The following is a 21,034-nucleotide window of genomic DNA, read 5'->3' on the forward strand; positions in this document are numbered from 1 at the left end:
AGCTGAACACAATAAAAACACTATAAAGAACTTTCAGTTTGACACCATAATTAGGAAACTATTTTATTGACATATATATCAATTATCACAAATTTAGGAACATTGGCCCCAATCATTTTCTTCAAAGTTAATATATACTATGTATTATGAAACAATTACGCAGATTACAGAGTAAGGAAACTATAGATTAAAGTTATTTTTAGGTCCTAAATCAGTTTAATCATAAGCATCTCACTTCTCATGCTAGCGTTTCCACTTCATTGATTTGAGTATATGAACCATAAAACCCCATCAATATCAGCTTTAATGTGGGTTTTCTCCTGCAGGGTTTACAATGAACTGAGATAAAATATTTTCCATCATTTTGGTGGTTTGTGGATACTGTTAGTGAAAGGTTTACACAGTGTGTTCATAAAGCAGCTACACATGGGACTGAACTTCTAGGCCACAACATATGAATCTATGTTTTCTTTATTGATTGACAGCTCCAGGCTTATTAACATTGCTATCTCCATCAAGCTAAAAGATTTACAGGTTAGAAATGCAACAGGGATGCAAAAAAATGATGGGGGATACAAATTCATAAACTTATCTCTACATCTGTCGATAGTCATTTCTAGAGGAGTATTTTAATAAAAAGTGGGAAAAACGAAAGGAAAAAACTAATGTTAACTGGATACTGTTACACAGCAACGCGACTACACAGCTATGAAAAGTCACTGGAGAACTATGAATTTAGCTTTGCGAAAAAAGTACCAGACCCCAGAGGGTAATAGATTGATGAGCATTAAACGTGAGCACAGCATTTTGCATGCTGTGTTTACTAAGATAGAACATTAATCACACAATAGTAAGACTTTAAGAAAACTGGTCTGCAATTTTAGAAAATGCATTAATATTACAGAATGATAAGTTTGAGCTTTGAAAATATTTTTAAATGATACTTTAAGGCAATTTAACAAAAAATTAAAATGATAAAGTATTTCTAAGTAATGTGAAGAAAGTAACATCTAACTTTATAAATGATAAGGGTAATATACATCTGAATGAAAAATTAGAGAAAAAGTCCAATTCATTACATTGATAATTATTTAAATTTGTATTTCATTTCAATTTAAACCAAATATATATTTTTATCATAACTCTAAGATTATTTAAGATTTAAAGAAGACCATTTCATTATTCATTTTGAATGTTTCATCTATTGATTTACCATTGAAATATTCAATTATAATAATCTGGTAAGATAAAGGATATTAACATATTAATTACTCATTATACTATCTTCAATGGTGTCAATAAAACAGTTACATTTTATTTTATATGCATTTTACTAAAATTTATTATTGGTATCTAAAGCCATGTTGAATAGAGGTATTGCAAAATTTAAACTGAAGAAGAAACTGTATATGCAGAATTCATTACATTATTTCATGAATTAATTTTCTGGAAGTTATTTTACATGAACTAAAAAACTCTACAGATGGGAAATAAGATAACTTCATTAGAAGATAAAATTATAAAATATGTATAATAAAACATATTATATATAATATCCAAAACTTTGTATCCACTTGGTAACTTAACCAGGTATCCATTCTTCTTGAAAATAAACTCTTTGTCATATATTTTGAATGCTGGAGCTTGAAGGATTAATCAGAAGTTTTCACCTTCTTTTTGCCACTTCCCCATCCACCACTGAGTTGTACAGGATTGTCACGGAATGATATACGTTCTTTTTTAGAAGGTCTTGTATTTGTTATCATTGGTGCAAGTATCCCCTTAACTGAACAACCTAGACAGTGATATTAAATGTACACTTTCACTTAATATTTTAAATTAAGAAATATATTTTATTCGACAATGTGCATTTCTAAATTCTCTAAGCAAGTTTAATAAAAATATTTTATTGAATTTATTTTTGTCTGCAAAGTAATAATGAACAAAGATTGGTATAAATTGTATTAAGTTAAATAAAAGAAACAGACTAAAAAATTAAATTGCCATAAAAGTTTACTTCTATCTATAGATTCAGATGTCCTTGGTATCTCAAGATTATTAAATAATAAAACATTGTAGTTTTTAGATATTTATAATTATTTACATTTATAAGCAGTTTAAATTTTTATAATTGTTTATATTTTAATAAACAAACAATATGTTAAAGTTTGTCTTAGTCCTATAGAATTAAGGTCTTCTGAACAAATAAGAGGACTTCTAGGTAAAATGCATAGTATTTGAGCTAGAATCTCAAGATATTCGTGGACTTCATTCTAGCTGCATAAAATAAAATGGAATACAGCTTTGTGACTCTGGACTGGTTACCACCTTTCTAAGCCTTAGTTTTATAAATGAGAGAAATAAGACCACATATATGCATTACAAGGTTATTATGAAGATTGTCCTGATTATATTGCAACGTAGGTGTTATCAAATGGCATGAATTATTATTTATATTCAACAAGGTAGAAATTATCCATAGAAAAGTAACAAAAGCTGTTAGAGGTTAAAAACAAGTAATACTCTTAAGAATGGATAGTGGATTAGGAATGTTTTACTCAGCAAGACCTTAGAATGCCATATCGAGAATACTATTACAAAATTATGATCATGATCATCTGCTTTAAATCTCCTGAGGATTAGGTAAGGGCACAGGGCTGTATCTGTGGGGAAAGGGTTTGAAAAGCACCAGACTGAGGCCTTCCAGGTCTTCCTCAGCGCAGGCCGGAGGCAAAGGTCCAAACCACATGCTTCTCCATTTTTTTTTTTTCATGTACAATTTTATTTTATTTTATTTTTATTATTTATTTATTTTATTATTAAATCATAGCTGTGTACATTAATGCAATCATGGGGCACCATACACTGGTTTTGTAGACCGTTTGACACATTTTCATCACACTGGCATTTTCTTAGTTATTGTGTTAAGACAGTTATATTCTACATTTACTAAGTTTCACATGTACCCTTGTAAGATGCACCATACAATGCTTCTCCATTTTGATACTTTTGTGCTTAACTAAGTTTAAGGGGGAAAAACAAATCTTTTTGTTTTGAGATTAATACTTTCCAACTAAAAAAAATTTTTTTTTTTTCCTGCAGAAAGTTCTCCAGTCCATGTATGTTTTTTTCCCCTCAGGCTGGAGTTATTTTTTATTTTTATTTTTATTAAAGCATAGCTGTGTACATTAGTGCAATCGTGGGGTACAATGTGCTGGTTTTATATACAATTTGAATTATTTTCATCAAACAGGTGAACATAACCTTCACGGCATTTTCTTAGTTATTGTGTTAAGACATTTATATTCTACATTTAGTAAATGTCACATGTACCCTTGTAAGATGCTATTTAAAATATACATGTGCAAATAGAAGAGTTAGCAAACATTATACCATTTGTGGAAAATGGTCTGTTATTTCAAATTTGGTTCAACATGATATTGACTATAAAAGTCCATTCTATACTTAAAGGCTTAAATAGAGCATTGTAGTTTTGCTTTAAGACGGTGATTAAGAAAACAAATTCAGAGGAGTTAAGATACCTCCATAAAGGGAGCGTATTTTACCTTTAGAAAGAGAACAGTACTAAAAGCAGGGGAAAAGTTAAAAGCTATTGGTGTACGAGAGGCGTGCAGGATGTAAAGAGGCTAACACCTGTAGCTCCCACATGTGTCTGCAACCGAGCGAGAGACACAGCAAAGCTCACGAGTTCTGAGACCTTCACAACTGGCTCTCCTGAAGGCAATCTCAGTGGAGACTCACAACTGGGAGATGCCAGCTGAGCTGACTTCCACGTGTGGACCACGTTTGTACCATGAGTCAGTCAGTAGTCTATTGAAAAACTCAAGAACTCTTTCAAGCAAAACGAATATTACTAACCATAAGAGCAAAAATGTCCTAAATGATATACTAGTGGTCTAAAAATCATTAAGAAGGTTCCTAAAACTTTATCTCTCTTCTACTGACCATTTATATGTTGGAAAGGTTTAGAATGTCTGCTTTGGTCCATTAAAAAAAAAAAAGTCATATTAAACCCTTGCCTTTCCCCAACAGGAAAAATTCTTTGATGAATAAACTATTTCTTAGATAGCAAGTACATATTTATGAGAACAAATTATATAGGCAGAATTCTGGGGCCAAAACTTGGTGTAGGAGAGTAAGGTGTCAGAGAAATGAAGAGCTTTTGAAGACACCTTTATAATTCAGATATATTTTGAAGAGCTTTTGAAGATACCTATATAATTCAGATACATTTTAGGTAAAAAATAGAGATTAATAGACATGCACACAGATTTTCAAAATATCTCACAAATATTTTGTTACACTAAAGAAAGCTAAATCAAGTCCCTTCCAAGCATTATTCAAATAAGTAGAAATGAGTATATATTTTAAAATTATATTCATAAACAGTTTATTATTGGTTAACACTATTTTTGATGAAACTAGCTTAGTGCACTGATATATTAATTAAGGGCTTTACTCTTAATATGTTTCTTACAAAAGATGACAAGTGTTTAATAAAAAGTTTTCAAGTTATTTATAGATAATTTTATATACTTCTAAAATAATTATTTCAAAATGAAAGACTTTAAATCGCCTTAAAACATAGCTTTTGTTTAGACCAAACTGTCATTCTTAATAGAGTTTCCACATTATAAAGGATATTTTTATTGACTACAAATGTACGGTATAACTTTTTCCTCCAAAACTGTTTTGTTGTCTTTGTTATTTTGAAGGTGCTAATGAACCTTTAAATCTTTTTTTACTTATGTACAATGTTACTCTGCATTATAAAAAAGTTTGTATTTTTTATTGTTTAATGTAATTCTTTTAGCAAACAATAATTTAAAAATAATTTTACAAGCATGTGTGCAATACTACAAGACAGTTTTATAACAATGTTAAAGTATATTTGTTCAGGGGAACAAAAATGCTATGGGAAATTAGTCTTTAAAAAAAGAAATAATGAAGTGAATACAGAACAGTTTTGTCAAAACAATATTTTAGCTGTGATTAAAAGCTTGAGTTTTATAGCTCTGCTATTTACAAATAAACAATTAGAGCAGTGATCAATATAGCTTATTCTCTCATTGCATTGAATGAGAGATTTTTTGTTATCATATAAATTCTCAAATCACTAAATATATAGAAAATAAACTGAGGAGCAAAACACATCTTTAAAGGAACTACATACTGGCATTCATTGCAAAGTCATTATTTTGTCCTATAATTACTTGAGAAACGAAAAAGAAAATAAAGAGGCAATTTAAAACAGTCAATGTATAATCACTCCAAAATTACTTACCCACATGAAAATAAAATACCAAGAGAATCTTGCCTCAAAAATTGATATTAGAGCTAAACCTGCTGATGTCCTGGAACAAAAATTATGTTTTCTTCTTTCTGCACATTATTGTTATAGAATTTTTTTTTAACATCAGTCAGCTGCATATTTTCAGTTGATCAGAGAAATCTACTAATCAGTATGTGTGCTGAAAGTGTCTTGAGGAGAATTCTTTATTTTCCAAGAAGTCACTTCTTTGCTAAATAATCTGTGTTGTGTTGAAGATACATTGTGGCCCTTAACATTTTTTATTTCCCTTGTCAAATTCGGGTTCTTTAACGAATGTCAAGGTCTGTGTATGCTGTGTTTTGATACATAATTTAATATGCAAAATTCTTTCTATGAGTCTCTAGTTATTTTAAGGAAAACTTGTTAAACTGGTCAAAATAGAATTCTCTTGATGTATATAGTAATACGCCATTGGATTTTCATTGACATATCCGATACTACGTGTCTGGATATAGAAACTATTTCAAAGTACTTCCCATATTTTATTACTTAACAGCAGATACAGTGTAAGTCAAGCATGGAGGAAAAAAATTCAACATCTTTATAAAAGTGACCAGAACAAATTTTTAGCAGGAAAACATTTATATTAACTTAAGTGCTATGAATGAGTTGCATTGGGAAGGTTTGAGATTGAATATTACGATGTTCAAATTTTAGTTGCTTTTTAAGGTCATTGCTGTGTCCAACTCTGAATTATAAGAATCATTTACAGTGAACCTCAGGTAGATCATTCAAAAGTCTAATACCAAGAATAAAAACAAATGACAAACAGGTTATTTGCACTATTTTTGGATTTTCTCAATATAATATGGTGACTTTGCTTGTTTTTGTGGTTGTTTTCAAGCTTTTTTAGTGAATAAATTTTTTTCTGCAAATTAAAAAAATTAATAAACTTTCTGTTTCTCAAAAACTGCAGTTCAATAATGACTGTCTTCTTATACGATATTCAAGAGATGTTTAGTGGACTTGACAGTAACAAAAAAGTCTACAGTATTTATTATAGGCGTTAATAATCAAGGTTTTAAAACAATCAAAAAACATGTAACACAAATACCTTGTGTATATTTATTAAAAAAAATGCACTGATCATAAAAGCCAATACATAGCATAAAGGGTTGGGAATCTTACTTTGATATGAAAATTTTTACTTAGGTGTCTTGCCTGTTTATTGCCCTTTTACAATAGCTACCATGCATAACTGATTTGAGGCTTTAGGCTGCCTGAACAGTATGGACTGTTTTCTAAGGTTTTATTTCAGCACACTACGGTATTGATTTCTTCTTAAAGATACCCGTGGCTGTGTTTGCACACAAGACAAGGATAGTTCCAATAAGGCACGAAAAATACCATCTTTCTCCTCTAAATTATGCAATTCTTATTACTATTGTTTGATTTTTTTTTTTTTTTTTTGGTCTTGAAGGTTTTTCTGAGTGATTTGTTTTTTAGAGATAAAACCTAAATAAGTTTGTGATTTATCTCAGAACTAGATCGGCTTTCTCTCATGTTTCCTATAAGGTCACTGTGATTTTCTGGCTTTCCATGGAAATAGCTGACAACACTAGACCAGATCATCAAAAATGTAACTCAATGAGCAGTGAAGAGTGAATTTTGACGATCTGTAAGCTACCTAATTCCCTCATTTTCCACTTCACAACAACTATGTCTAAAAGGGACTCTGAAAATCAGGTCATTTAAGTCCCATTTCTCTTAACCATTTAGGAAAATGAATTTCCAACCATCTTTACAAATATCCTCTTCATGAATTTATTCAATTTCCTTATATTTACAACTAAGAATCTACAAATATTTGCCATTAAACAATATGGCATGAAAAATATTGATAATTGAGGACATTTTTACCCTTGATTGATATGTGTGTTCCTTTGAAACAAATCAGTTCCTACAGACACGTAACACTATAGTTCAGCTCATAATTTATCTCCTCTCACCCCTAATTGTCATATTAAATTTTGCCAAAGTAAATTTTTAGCAAAATATGCATTTTAAGTAAATTCCAAAATGTTTATCATTGAGCAGTTTCCTTTAGAATGTAAACATTTAAAACCCAAATTATATTTTCATGATCATTTGGACTGTTTGAAATCTTTCACTTGAAATCTTCCTTTTATTAAATACACACACACACACACACACACACACACACACACACACACACACACACACACACACACATATTTTTAGTGTCTATTACCTGGCAGGTACTCTTCCGTTCCTGCCTTTGGATGAGAATTTCCTGTCAATTTTCCTCTGTGAGCCAAACAATACTAGTAACTGTTACACTGTAGCGGCTCTGCGTGTGACTCTACTTTCTTAATTTCATCTTTACAGTCTTCATATGGCGCTTGTATAAAACAAATACTTATTTCCAAATACCCAGATAGTGAAGACTTGTGGATAGTTTTCCCAAAATTTTTTCGTGGAACCTTTCATTATCCCCTTTCATGCTTATTAGTTCTTAGCAGGGAGACATTTGGCAGCAATAAACATGACTAGCCTGAGGCTTTCTTATATTAATTCACTTCAGTTTTATTCATTTGACAAATGTATTTCACATTTAGCCTTACTCGTTTGTTTTTGCACCACATTGGCCAGTGTCAGAAGTTGGTTTGAAAGCAAAAATAATAATCACAACAAAAATAAAAGTCAGTAAAAACAGTTGATTTAAGAAGTAAAATGATCATAATGAAAAGGGGTAAGAACCAAAATATTACAATTAGAAACATGATTCTTTAATCTATTATCAGTATAGCATGGAGACTTTCCTCAAAAATGTTATCTTTTCTTTCTTTCCTTTTTTATTTTTAACAAAGAAAAAAATGTAGCTGATAACTATTTCTCTTGCATAGGCACAGATTTTGTCTCCTTCTGGATAATGTCAATTGCTGTTAAAACTAGCTACTGCCTTAGATCTGTAAACATTATCCAGTGTTTACAAATAGCTATTATATTTAACAGTGCCTGGAATCACTGTTGCCTGTTCCAGTAAACTGTTGCAGATCTTTGAAATGGTCAGCAACAAGTTGTTAAAAGATACTAAATTAACAACTATTTATTTTGTGTCCATTCTGCCAAGTAGACTTTTAAATTTAATCTATAGTAGAGGAGTACATTAACCACGTAAAAATGGTCATGGTGCAATAGCTAAACTTCACTATCTAATTCGGGTTATTAGAATATTTTAAAGGTAGAAATAGTAATTTGTTTGCTTAACTGTCAAAAGTCAGGGACAAAAATGTCAAGACCTAACCACCCATCCACATTTTAAAGTGAGAAAACTTAGGCAACGCACAGAATTTTTTTTTTGCCCAAATCCAAGTAATAAGTAACACAATCAAAACTTAACTTTACCTGATTGAGGTTTATTTTAAAAATCAGTATTTTGTTTAATATTCAGTTAAAAAGCATGTCTCTAATATTATAATACCATAAAGAATTAAAGCAAATGTGAGATGGATATCTGTTTTTATGTTTTTGAGACAGAGTCTCACTCTGTCATCCTGGGTAGAGGATGGTGGTGTCATAGGTCATGAGGATTCTTGAGTAATCCTCTTGCCTCAGCTTCCCAAGCAGCTGGGACTATAGCTCAGCACAATGCTAGGTTAGTTTTTTATGTTTAGTAGAGATAGGGTCTTGCTCTTGCCTAGGCCAGTCTAGAACTGCTCCAGCAATCCACCTGCCTCAGCCTCCCAAAGGGTATGATTACTAGCTTGAGCCACCATGTCCAGCTGTGGATTACTATTTCTGCATGCCTTTAAATAGGAAGATCTATACATTACCTTCAAATAAGGCCTATAAAACTAAAACTGAATAAAGATATCAATAAAAACCAATGTTATTTTAAAGTTTCCTAAGGAAACAGAAAAGGAATGAATTTCTATAGCTATCTACTTATCTACATCGATTTATTATACCTGTCTATCTTGCAACTCCAATATGACTTTTTAAAGTTTAAGAATTATTTTATTTCCATGTCCTTTGAAGTGAACAAAATAAAATAAAAAAGAATTATTTTAGTAGAAGTTTTTTCAGGCTTTCCTATTTTTTACGTATTTCACTGACTCTTTGTTTACTCAAGTTCTGTAAACTTGATGTTACCAAAAGTTCTGAGTTTAAAGAACACTCCTATACCAGTAATGTTGTGGTTTCTGACTGTCAAGGGGCAATAATGTATGAACATTTCCACATTTATTGTGTTGAAAAGATTCTTTAGGCTGTTTTGAATAACAGGTGCTAGTTCATTACCAGAGCTATAATTCCCAAAGGATATCAGGGACTCCTAGTTTTTTTTTTTTTTTTTTGTAGAGATAGAGTCTCACTGTACCGCCCTCAGGTAGAGTGCTGTGGTGTCACACGGCTCACAGCAACCTCTTTACTCTTGGGCTTACGCGATTCTCTTGCCTCAGCCTCCCGAGCAGCTGGGACTACAGGCGTCCGCCACAACACCCGGCTATTTTTTAGTTGCAGTTTGGCAGGGGCTGGGTTTGAACCCGGCACCCTCTGCATATGGGGCTGGCGCCCTACTCACTGAGCCACAGGCGCCGCCCAGGGACTCCTAGTTTTGAGAGCTTGTATGGCCTCCATATGGGAGTCTATTTTGGGATATTCTTAGAGATAGTAACAATAGTGACTCAAACAGTGACTTACTGGAGATAAGTTCCTAAGGCATGTGGCCCACAGTGAACCATGCATGTGATTAAGTTAGAACAGTCTCTTTGGAGAATGTATAATATAATATTCTCACCAAACTAAGATTCCTTATTGTGGGAATGGAAAAGACAGTTGGTGGTAACAGAAGTGGGTTCTACAACCTTAAAAGTCAACGCTTCAATTACTTGACCCATCTCTTCCATTGGATGAAGCTTATTATTAATGATTTCATAGAAAAAAACCACAGCTATTTCGTATAAGAGATGATACTTATCTTTTTGAAATGCCATTAAAATAACTGTTTTAATTTTTTAAAATAAATTTAAACTTCCCTTTGAAAAATAGCACCAATTATAATTAAGTGTAATTATAAAACACAAGAACTCATGTATATATATATTTTTAAGTTTAAAATTTGGATATTTAATTAAATTTGAAACTATATCTACAATATAGAATAAATATTTGCAATACATGCATTTTGAGTATAACAGCCACAAACGACAGCAAAGGTACAAGTCATTTAGGGTGAACTTTTTTTGTCTGTTTGGGTTTTGTTTGGTTTTTTTGTACTCTGTCTTCTAGGCTAGAGTACAATGGCATCACCGTGGCTCACAGCAATCTCAAACTCTTAGGCTCTAGGGCTCCCCTTGCTTCAGCCTCCCAAGTAGCTGAAATTACAGGTCATGCCACTGTGCCCAGCTACCTTTTCTATTTTTTGGTAGCGAGATAGTCTCATTATGCTGCTCAGGCTGGCCTCCAACTCCTGGCCTCAAGGAATACTTCCACTTCAGCTTCCCCAAGTGTTAGTATTACAGGTTTCAGTCCTTGCAGCCTGCTCTTAAGGGTGAATTCAAAGCATTATTGGCCTTATCTTCAAGAAGTGAATACTTCTGTCTGCTTCCAATTTGGGCTCACTTTTATACTGGAGTTCGCTTCCAAACATACACTGCTTTCTTTAAGAGAGACTGCAGAGAGTTCCCTCATCAATATTCTGCATGATTTAATCAGATATAAAAACTAGTGTGCCTTTCACATAACGTCTTAAAATGAAAAACTGAAATTTTCAAAGAATAAAGCTGTCTACAACTCCATCCAGGTACATACAAAAGATGGTGAAGGGCTCAATTATAGCTTGGATTTTACCTAACAAATGTAAACAGTGTGACCTGATTGTTTCTAATCTCTTGTTAATCTGAAATAAAAGAAAAGAAAACGTCTGTCTAACATCTTATTTCTTGCTTCATCCAATAACAACTTTATACACTTGTACAAAACTTCATAGATTTTAGTAATTATTTTCAAAATAACCTCACCATTAAATTAGGTCTTTATCTGTTCCCTTTATCTGTTAGTCTTTATCTAGTTCCCTCTTTAGTGTCATTAATTTTCAATTTATAAGCAATCTCTTTTCCCTAAAAAAAAAGGATTAAGAAAAAGATAATTTTAAAATGGCCTACTATGAAATTCTGACTGGCTTATCAATAGAAAATTATCTTCAATCTCTTTTTGAAAAATGTATTGAAACATTAAAATATTAATAACTACAGCAAAAATATTGTAAAAGCAGATCATTTTGGTATTTGTATTCTAGCTTTTAAAAATTCAATGAGATTTTATAAAAAATATGTTTTTTTGTACAGATGATTGAATTTTCTGGTCTCTAGTTGGAAAGTATTTAAAGATTTATTTTGCTACTCTTTGTTGATTGTGCTTAGCTGAAGTAATTAGAGACAATTTAAATGTTTAAGATCAGAGTCATTTAGAAATATTCTTACACAAATAAAATTTTGAGTTAAAAGCATGATTTTTGTGCCATAAAACATTAAAATCAATAGTTTCAGTTGCTTTTTATTTGGGAAATTATCATATACGGAGTTTTATTATTCCCATTGCAGAATTACAGAATTTGAAAGCCACAAGGACTCTTGGATAGCCTTTGCATTTATTTTTGTAGTTTTTCCCCTCTCTTCCTACATAAATCCAAAACACATAAATATATTATACATGTGTGTAGATATATACACATATGCACAAATATATGTGTAATATATATATATATTTCAATGAATGCTCACTATAAAATTCTCTCAATAGTCAAATGACCCTCAATACCCTATGCAAGTTCACAAAGATCATATGTTTGCGAAATGGGACTCAAATTCAACTTTGGTTTACTACAAATTTCTTTAAACTGTGCCAAGACGCCTTTACCTATTAATTTTACATAGAAGTTGTAAGCAATTTAACTAAGGCTGCAAACAAGTTAGTGAAGAGCCAAGCAAGGACTAGGCATGAGATTGACCAATCTCAAAACACATAACCTTGATAATACCACACCCACCATGTTTAAAAATGGAATCAGCGTACTATTCCTCCTTTACCTGTTCCTCACAATTCTAGCTTAACGAGAGCTGTATTACACGTTAGCGGTCGTTCCCTAGTTAAAAGTTTCCCCTAGTTAATGGCATAGTTTTATAGGCTGGAAATAGCTTATAAAACAGAAGAAAGAGGAAAAGAACAATAGAACAACACTTTCCTGACAATTTTAGGCCTTCTTACGCTTTTCCTGTTTCACTCCAGCACATTATTTAGATCAAAATGTGGCGAAAGCTATAACCCAACTATAGCCCAAGAAGAAGGGGAAAGAGGAGAGGGAGGGGAAGGGAGGAAGGAGATGGGGTAATTGGTGGAAATACAACTATGGTGCATTTTACAAGGGTACATGTTAAATTTACTAAGCGTAGAGTATAAATATCTTAACACAATAACTAAGAAAATACAGTGAAGGCTATGATAACCAGTTTGACGAAAATATTTCAAATGGTATATAAAACCAGCACATTGTACCCCATAATTGCATTAATGTACACAGCTATGATTTAATTTTAAAAAAAATCATGAATAAATAATACTAGGACTTAATTTGATCCAAGGTGTAAGTGTCCTCTAACAAAGAAGAACGTTGAGCTCAAATCTCTTCTTTATAAAGATGCTTTTCATACATACGCATACAACTAAAAATATATACATACATATAAATGAGTATATTCAGAAACTGGTAACTCAATGCATGTATACATGCCCGTTATCAGTTTATTGCCTCTTAACTACAAATGCACCCTTCACTATAAGTTTTGTGATAAAAAATTCATTAAGAATTTTCCTCTTAAATTTAGAACAACATTAAGCTTTCTCAGTAGAGGATTCTGGAGGGGTATTGCAAAAAAAAAGGCTTTATAATTTCTGGCACAGGTAGGGGTAGGGTTGGCACTGTTGGTTTGACAACCTTGGACATGGCCTGGACAGGACCTCTCTGCAACTACAGGCCTGGACAGGACCTCTCTGCAACTCTGGGCATAGCAGTAATCTGTGTGTCATCCTCTCCACAGGAAAACCAAAGCCTGGTGTATCTTCTGCCCTTACCAGGGCCCACTCTCCCTGTGCCCATGTTAGTGATTGCTAATCCCCTATACTCTTTCCTGTATTCTGGAGAGTTGCCTATTATTTGCCCAGTAACTCCAGACCAGAACTGGCATAGTCAAATCAGAGAACTTCTTTCTATCCAGTGACTGAATCACACCTTCTGGCAGGTCTTTCACTGGAGCCCCCTCCTACTTCGCCCCTCTTTGGTGTCTTTCCACAGCCCTAGGGTATTATAGAGAGTTTCTTTATACAGAGTGGACATAAAGTTTGCTTGCAATTTTAGATAGCGCACTATTTTAGATTGTGCACCAACTTTATGGACAACCTGTTTTTATTTTAGGTGCTCTTTTAATATAGTTAATAATTCTTTGATAATTCTTTTTTTTTTTAATTTTGAGACAGAGTTTTGCTCTCTTGCTGGGGGTGGTGAGTGGTAAAATCTATGGCCTCAGCCTAGCTCACAGCAGCCCCAACTCCTGGGCTCAAGAAATCCTCCTACTTCAGCCTCCCGAGTAGCTGTAACAATAGGCATGTGCCACCATGCTGGCTAATTTTCCTATTTTTAGCACAGACGGGTCTTCCTTTGCTCAAGATGGTCTCAAGTTGTGAGCTCAAGGGATCTTCTGGCCTCATCCTCTCAGAGTGCTAGGATTACAAGCCACTGTGCCCAGCAACATAGTTAATAATTCTTATATTAATATTAAACTTTTCCTACTTAATCCACTGTATGATATTTACATCCTGATTGATCCAAGACTTCTATAGCATATATCTATATAGATTATAAGATAATCTTATATGCTGGAAATACTGTGTGCTGCTCTTGCTTAGCACTTTATTTTTTTTGTAAATTTTAAAGTCTTATTTCATTTTTAAAATTATATTGATATAAGGATACAAACAATTAGGTTACATTGTCTGCATTTGTTAGGTAAACTCCAAGTTATAATTGAGCCCTTCACCCAGGAGGTGTGCCTTATACCCCTGCAGTGCCCCCTTAGGTGAGAGCTCACACCCATCCCTCCAACGTCAACTCTCCCTCCTCCTCCTACTTGAATTTAATTGTGTTTTTCTCTTAAGTAAATGTGTAGTTGTTCATCTACTGGTTTCATATTAGTATTAAGTACACTGGATACTTGCTTTTCCATTCTTGTGATACTTAGAAGGATGTTCTCCAAATCCATCCAAGTAAATACATTTTCTTTCTCATGCAATGCACAGATCCTTCAAAGAACACTCCATATATATTTTTAAATGAACAAATGATAGAACTAGCTTCATGTAGCTAGATCTGTGGAAACTCGCATCTTATTCTTGAGGTGTTCAGAAAATTCACCTTGAGTATAACACTTAGCATATGGATAGACTGTATTCTTTAATGCTTATCAGTACTAGTATTTTGGGCAGGCCAGGTACTTCCAGAAGCCATAGCAGATTCTGTTGAATGCCTGCCAAATCATCAGGCTATCTTCGATCCTTTTCCATGAGTGGTAAAGCCTTTGTCTTACTACGGAGCTAAAAGATTACACATAATCTCTTTCCTACTCTTATACATCTGAAGGGTTACCACAGTCATTCATCAGTCTATTGGGGTTCATCCATCTAGCCATCCAATATGTACCCTATAATATGCTAGGAAATGGTTCTAGGTACCTAGATTACGTCATTAAATTCCCTGACTTCCTGAAACACATGCTCTATTAGGGAAGGAGAAGAAACAATGAACACAAGACACTAGCATGACCCTGCTGTCTCAGTGGAATTTGAAGGGACGTCTGTTTAGGACTAATAAAAGAGATTCTCCTTTCCATAGATGTCACTCCTTAAAAATCCCATCTTCATGTTGATTGAATATGATCATAGAGTGCTCTTTACAATCTATAATGACCTTTCCTTAATATCTGTAACCATTTATTAGTCTTTAGAGATAAGTCCATAAAATGTTAATAAAAATGCTTTTTCTTACTGTGTAGGGGACAACCACCATTGAAAAATAAAGTGACATGAATATATGATCTAGTAGAACAGGGACAATGGCTCATGTGTTCATTTATTCTCTTAATCGAAGTGCCTGTGAGGTGCTGGACAAGTGCAATTGATCTCTGTGTTTTCTTAATAGCTGGTAGGTGTGCTTTGTACGTGGTAAGCATATAAGTGTTCACTATCATTATATGTGGTTTATATAATGACTCAGATACATATACAATGTTTAATCATTGAGTTAACTCAGCATGGAATTATGAATGCAGATTATGTATGTAAATTACAACTGTGTACAAATTAGACATTCGTATACTAGTGCACATATAATTGTGTATACATAGATATACACAAATATACAACATGCTAATATTTTTTGATTTAAAAAATTGCATTATTATATGTTCTTTTTCCACTTTGAATAAATCTTAATGGCCATCTTTGGAATCTACTTTTGCTTTAGCTGTCACATTTAGTGTCACAATCTGTATAAAATATTGAGCATGGAATTCTAGCAATCTATTTCATTTTGATAAAAAAATCATTTTTGATAATGCTGTAAAATTACTCCATCAATATATTGGAGGCGATACGTAATATTAGTCCAAATTCAGAATATCTGTCTTCAACTGATATTAGCTTTCTCAAACACCTAAGTTAATCTTAGATGTCTTTCATGAATTATCATTTTTAGTAGAAAAGTTCAAGTCTTCCACATTACTTTCAAACTTACCTAAAAGTCGATTTCCTGTTAAATCCACCCTTACTTACATGACCTCAGTATGTGGAATTTCTGCTTCAGAAAGACTCCTCAGAATTCCACACACGCATCTTCCTATTTTACCCTTTGTCTTAGTGATTTTCTTCCACTTGTTCCCTTAGTCTAATCCCAAGCATCATTCTAGATACAAATCAAGTACATTGCCTCCTCACTCACTTCAACCATGTTAAATGCTTCTTCATATGGAGAAATTATATGTTATATTAAAAGGGCTTACTTTTCATGAGGGTTTATAAGTACCTGACTAGAGGCTGGTTATCAACTATGACACAGATATTGTGTATTCTCAATCCCTGACTGTGAAAGTGGAATGTAATCTGGGAAGTGGAGCGATGGTAAGAAGGAGGAACCTGAAAAACATTAATAGGTATATTGCAAGCACTGAGCATTGGATAAATATGGCTTTTCAATAAAGTAATGATAAGAACCACATGAATTTAGATTCCACTCTTTTCCCAAATAAGCTATATATGTGAGCCTATGGGAGAATAAAAGAGAATGTGTCACTGAGTTGGAAATAAGAAAACATGGATTCAAGTTGCTGCTTTCTCTCGCTAATTTTGTGTGTGTGTAAAAGCAAATTAGTGAAATTCTTAAGTCTTTTTCATATTAACTGTTAAATAGATAGGGTCATTACAAGTAAGAAAAGATACTTAAATATAATTTGAAAGCTGGAAATGGCTTTAGCAATAAAATTATTATAATAATGCATACCTTAAGGAGTACATAGTGAAATTAGTTGAGAAAATAAAAATCATTTAGTGAAATCACAAATGTTCTACTTAAATATTACCTAAATAAGGAAATTTCTTGGCATATCCATTTTAGCATGGCGATTTTTGAATGTGAATATAACCTCTTTAATCTCTTTGTAAACCATATAATAGACACAAGAAAATAAAAGAACAAGAACACAAAACATACAACAACAGACAATGAAAGCAACAGGTACTATCCTCGTAACTATTCTTGAAACCTTTACAATATTCTAGAGAAGCTATCACATGTACTTAGATATTTGAGACTTCAATATCTTAGCCCAATTTATCCTTCTCTTATACTTCTCTTACCTGTCTCATTTTAAGAATTAAGTCATGCTTTAAATTCAGGCAAATGGACACCAGCGGCCATACTCCTTCCCATTGCCTTATGCTGAAGTTAATAGTAAACTAGTTACTACGTGAATCAAGCAAGTAGTCTTTCATTCATAATTATTTTGTTATTCAATAAGAACTGCTTTGCTAAAGTGCATTGCCTTAAAATATCATTGAGTAAACATTGACATGATAACATCTGCAATAATACCATTTATTGGCAAATAACTGGAATTACAGTGAGAATAGCTTTATTTCTGTTTTTTAGAGCTACAGTCCACAACCCTGACACCACGGACCACTACCAGTCTGTGGGCTGTCAGAACCGGGTGGAACAGCAGGAGGTCAGTGGTGCACAAGCTGAGCGAGGGTTCCTCAGTATTTATAGCCACGCCCCCTGTCACGTCACTGCCTGAGCTCCGCCTCCTGACGCATCAGCAGGGGCAATAGAGGCTCTTAGGAGCTCAGACTCTAAACGGTGGGTGCGAGGGATCTAGGCTGACGATCTAATACCCCTTCCCTCAGCCTTCCCACTCCCTGGCCGTGGAAAAACTGTTTCATGAAACCAGTGCATGGTGCCAGGAAGGTTGGGAACTCCTGGTTTAGAATAATAAATAAACTCTATATAATGATCTTAAATACTTTAAAATCTATCATTCAGTATCACGTAAGTGAAAGGTAAAGCTTGCATATTTCAGAATAGTTGCTGCTTTATTGAACTATTTGTGTTTTAGCATTCAGATAATACGTTATAAACAGAAGTTTTGATAATCTGTAAAGGAACAAGGCAACTTTTTTTGTTTCCTTTTTAGTTTATTTTCATCTGTAATCCTCCAAGGCAATATTATATGAGTTTTTAATATATAATATATAAAACAAATATCATTATTTACTATGTGAGACAGAGGCTGATTTCTTCTGTAATTGAATGTGTAGTTTGAAAATCGATACAATTAATGTGTTACGTTATTAACTCTGAAAATTTATATTAGAGTAATAATTTTACTTAGGTCAATAAACCTAAAATATTTCTTTCTTAACTGTATTGACTGCAGCAATGTTTCAATGACCAAATTCTATAGCCATGTTAGAAATTTAAGCATTCAATCTTTGAAACATGGAAAATATTTAAAAATCAGGCAATTAAAAATAAAAATGAATTTGCATGCATTAATGACTATAAATGATTATAATCTAAAAAAGCCAAATACTTGGGTGAAAAAAAAAGTCAGAGAATTATATTGAAGTTTTCATTTCCTTAGAGAGCAGCATCCGGACCACGGAATTTGTCATATTCAATTAAGTATTGATTTTGTATATGTATTTGCATATACATTACTATAATATAATAAAACTTTTTCAAGAATAATTACAATGAAGTATAAGTTAATATGTGAACTTCTGAGTTTCACTATACTTCATGGAAGTTTACAAAATATGACATTAAATGACACATCTTTTATACTAATGTACCATAACATTTTAGAGAATATTTCAAAATCTCTAGAGTGTAAGTTAAATGAGAACTTTGAAAAAATATAGCTCTTTTCCCCTAAAATACCATGAGATATATATTTTTAAAATTCTCACATTTTTCTAGAGTTGATAATGACAATGAAATATTATAAACATGAAGAAAACTGCTTTCTCCCCAAATTATAGGCAATAGATGTGACATGTTAATAAACGTGAAGTCATCATTAATAGATATAATCAAATTAAAATTTATCCAATGGAAATAGTTTTTAAAAGCATGGATTTTGGCAGTATAATATTGCCTAAAATTTTATTATTTAAAAAATTTCCTTTAAAAATTTACTTTATAACTGAGATAACGCCGGAAAGGCTATGTTAACCACTGTGATAAAAATGTGTCAAATGGTTTATGAAGTGAGTGTATGATGCCCCATAATCATATCATTGTATACAGTTATGATTTAATAAAAAAATTAAAAAAATAAAAAAAAATTTACTTTACATGTAGTACCTATTAAATCAATTATAAAAGGCCAAAATGTACTACTTTCATGTATAAGTCCAATTTTTTACAATTAGTTTAAAAAATTCTTTCAGCACTAAATGATCAAAGAATTCAATATGATCCACAGGGTGGGGGAAGCAGGAGATATTGAATCACACAATACCATTAAAATAAAAACACATTTAATTTTAGAAATAATTTAATTTTGTGTATATCAAAAGAAGTTTTTTTAAAGAACAAAAATTCAAATGTACATTTCTGGGCAGATCTGGCATCCTACCCCCTATCTGGAAAAGAATGCTTGTTGGCATTCGGTTCCATCAATTTGTTTGTGATTTCTAAATTGATTTTAAAGGAAACCACAACTTACTTGAAGATCCTGCTGAGTATCTGTGTGCCTCATTTTTTTCCCCTCTGTTCACAGACAAAGCACTTCCACTGGTCATGGAAGAAAAGGCTAAATCCGTGTCTTCTCTGCTTACAAGCCTTGCCTGGGAGCAATGGGAGAGAATGTATACAATCATGAAACAAAATATGGCATTTTCTGAATGCAGCTCACATTACCCCAAATAAACAAACAGGCTCTGTCAAACAACCTTCTTCAAAATGATACCACAATCCTTTATTGCTGCCCAGGCAGAACAAATGTACTATGTCAAAGCATTTTTTGCAAATAAGAGCCGATTTTAAAATTGAGGTTTGCTAGTTGAGCCTGTACAACAAAAGAAAACATTTTAGTATAGTAATTTCTGATGAAAATCAATCTCAAAGGCAGATGATGAAACATTAAACAGCTTAACATCACATATATTCCAAATATATTATTTAATTCTTAACTGAATGTTAGAAATATTATGTTGGTTTGTTTTCTGGAATATTTCTTTCTTTCTTTCTTTTTATTATTTTAAAGTATTAGTCTTACCATCAAATTCCCCAAAATCCTTTTTTTGTCATATATTTGTGTATTACTAAAAAGTCAGACAGTATCAACCTTCACATTGCAATGATTATCAATAAAAATATTATACATCAAGCACAATTTTGTGGTAAACGTAAATACATAGAAAATTCGAAACATTATATTAAGAACATAGAATTAGATTATTCATTTTATCTCAGATTATCTCCAAGACATTTCATTACTATCTTAGACTGAACCTATGTGTCAAAAGAATGGCTTCTTACCAAAACAACATTGTTTTACATAATGCTGTATACCATTAAGTAAACATTTATCAGCATTCAGCTCTGAGGTAGGGGAAAATGCCATGATGGAGAGCAAAGCAACCTCAAAATAGTTAGGATTTAACCCAAACCACCTAGCATGCTCAAAAACCTGTGAAAAAGCATTGTCCTTAATGTTTGTCAGGAAAATTTAAATACAGCAAAATAAAAACATAAAGTCACCACCGTGGTTAAAAAGTTATTTCCATATGATGAGCTACAAAGACTCAAGCAACCAGAATCTAAAATTTATACTCTTTCAAAACCAGTTATTTGCCCTTCTCTTTTACATCTCCCTTCCCACCTTCTTCCCACTCTCAGGCACACAAAATTCTATATATTTATTTATTTCCCCCAATTTATTTTTTTTTAATTGGCAAAAGTTATATGTGCACCACAATGTTTTGAAATATGAATACACTGTGGAATGGCCAACTTGAGCTAATTAACATGTGCATTACCTCACATATTTATTATTTTTAAGTAAGCAAGTGTTTCTGTTGCTGAACTCAGAATAGAAACCATTC

At 32.6% G+C, this 21,034-nt stretch overlaps 1 protein-coding gene across 1 annotated transcript in view; it reads right to left on the bottom strand.

Annotated features, from left to right (window-relative positions):
• LOC128582307 (ALX homeobox protein 1) overlaps positions 1-21,034 on the bottom strand; it is a 234,209-nt gene that overhangs the window by 35,853 nt on the left and 177,322 nt on the right. The window contains exon 27 of the mRNA XM_053586068.1: positions 19,654-19,774. Within this exon, the coding sequence (XP_053442043.1) occupies positions 19,654-19,774 (121 nt within the window). The remainder of the gene's footprint in view (positions 1-19,653; positions 19,775-21,034) is intronic.

The sequence above is a fragment of the Nycticebus coucang genome, chromosome 3 (assembly GCF_027406575.1).
Source record: "Nycticebus coucang isolate mNycCou1 chromosome 3, mNycCou1.pri, whole genome shotgun sequence".
In the NCBI taxonomy this organism is placed as follows: Eukaryota; Metazoa; Chordata; class Mammalia; order Primates; family Lorisidae; genus Nycticebus; species Nycticebus coucang.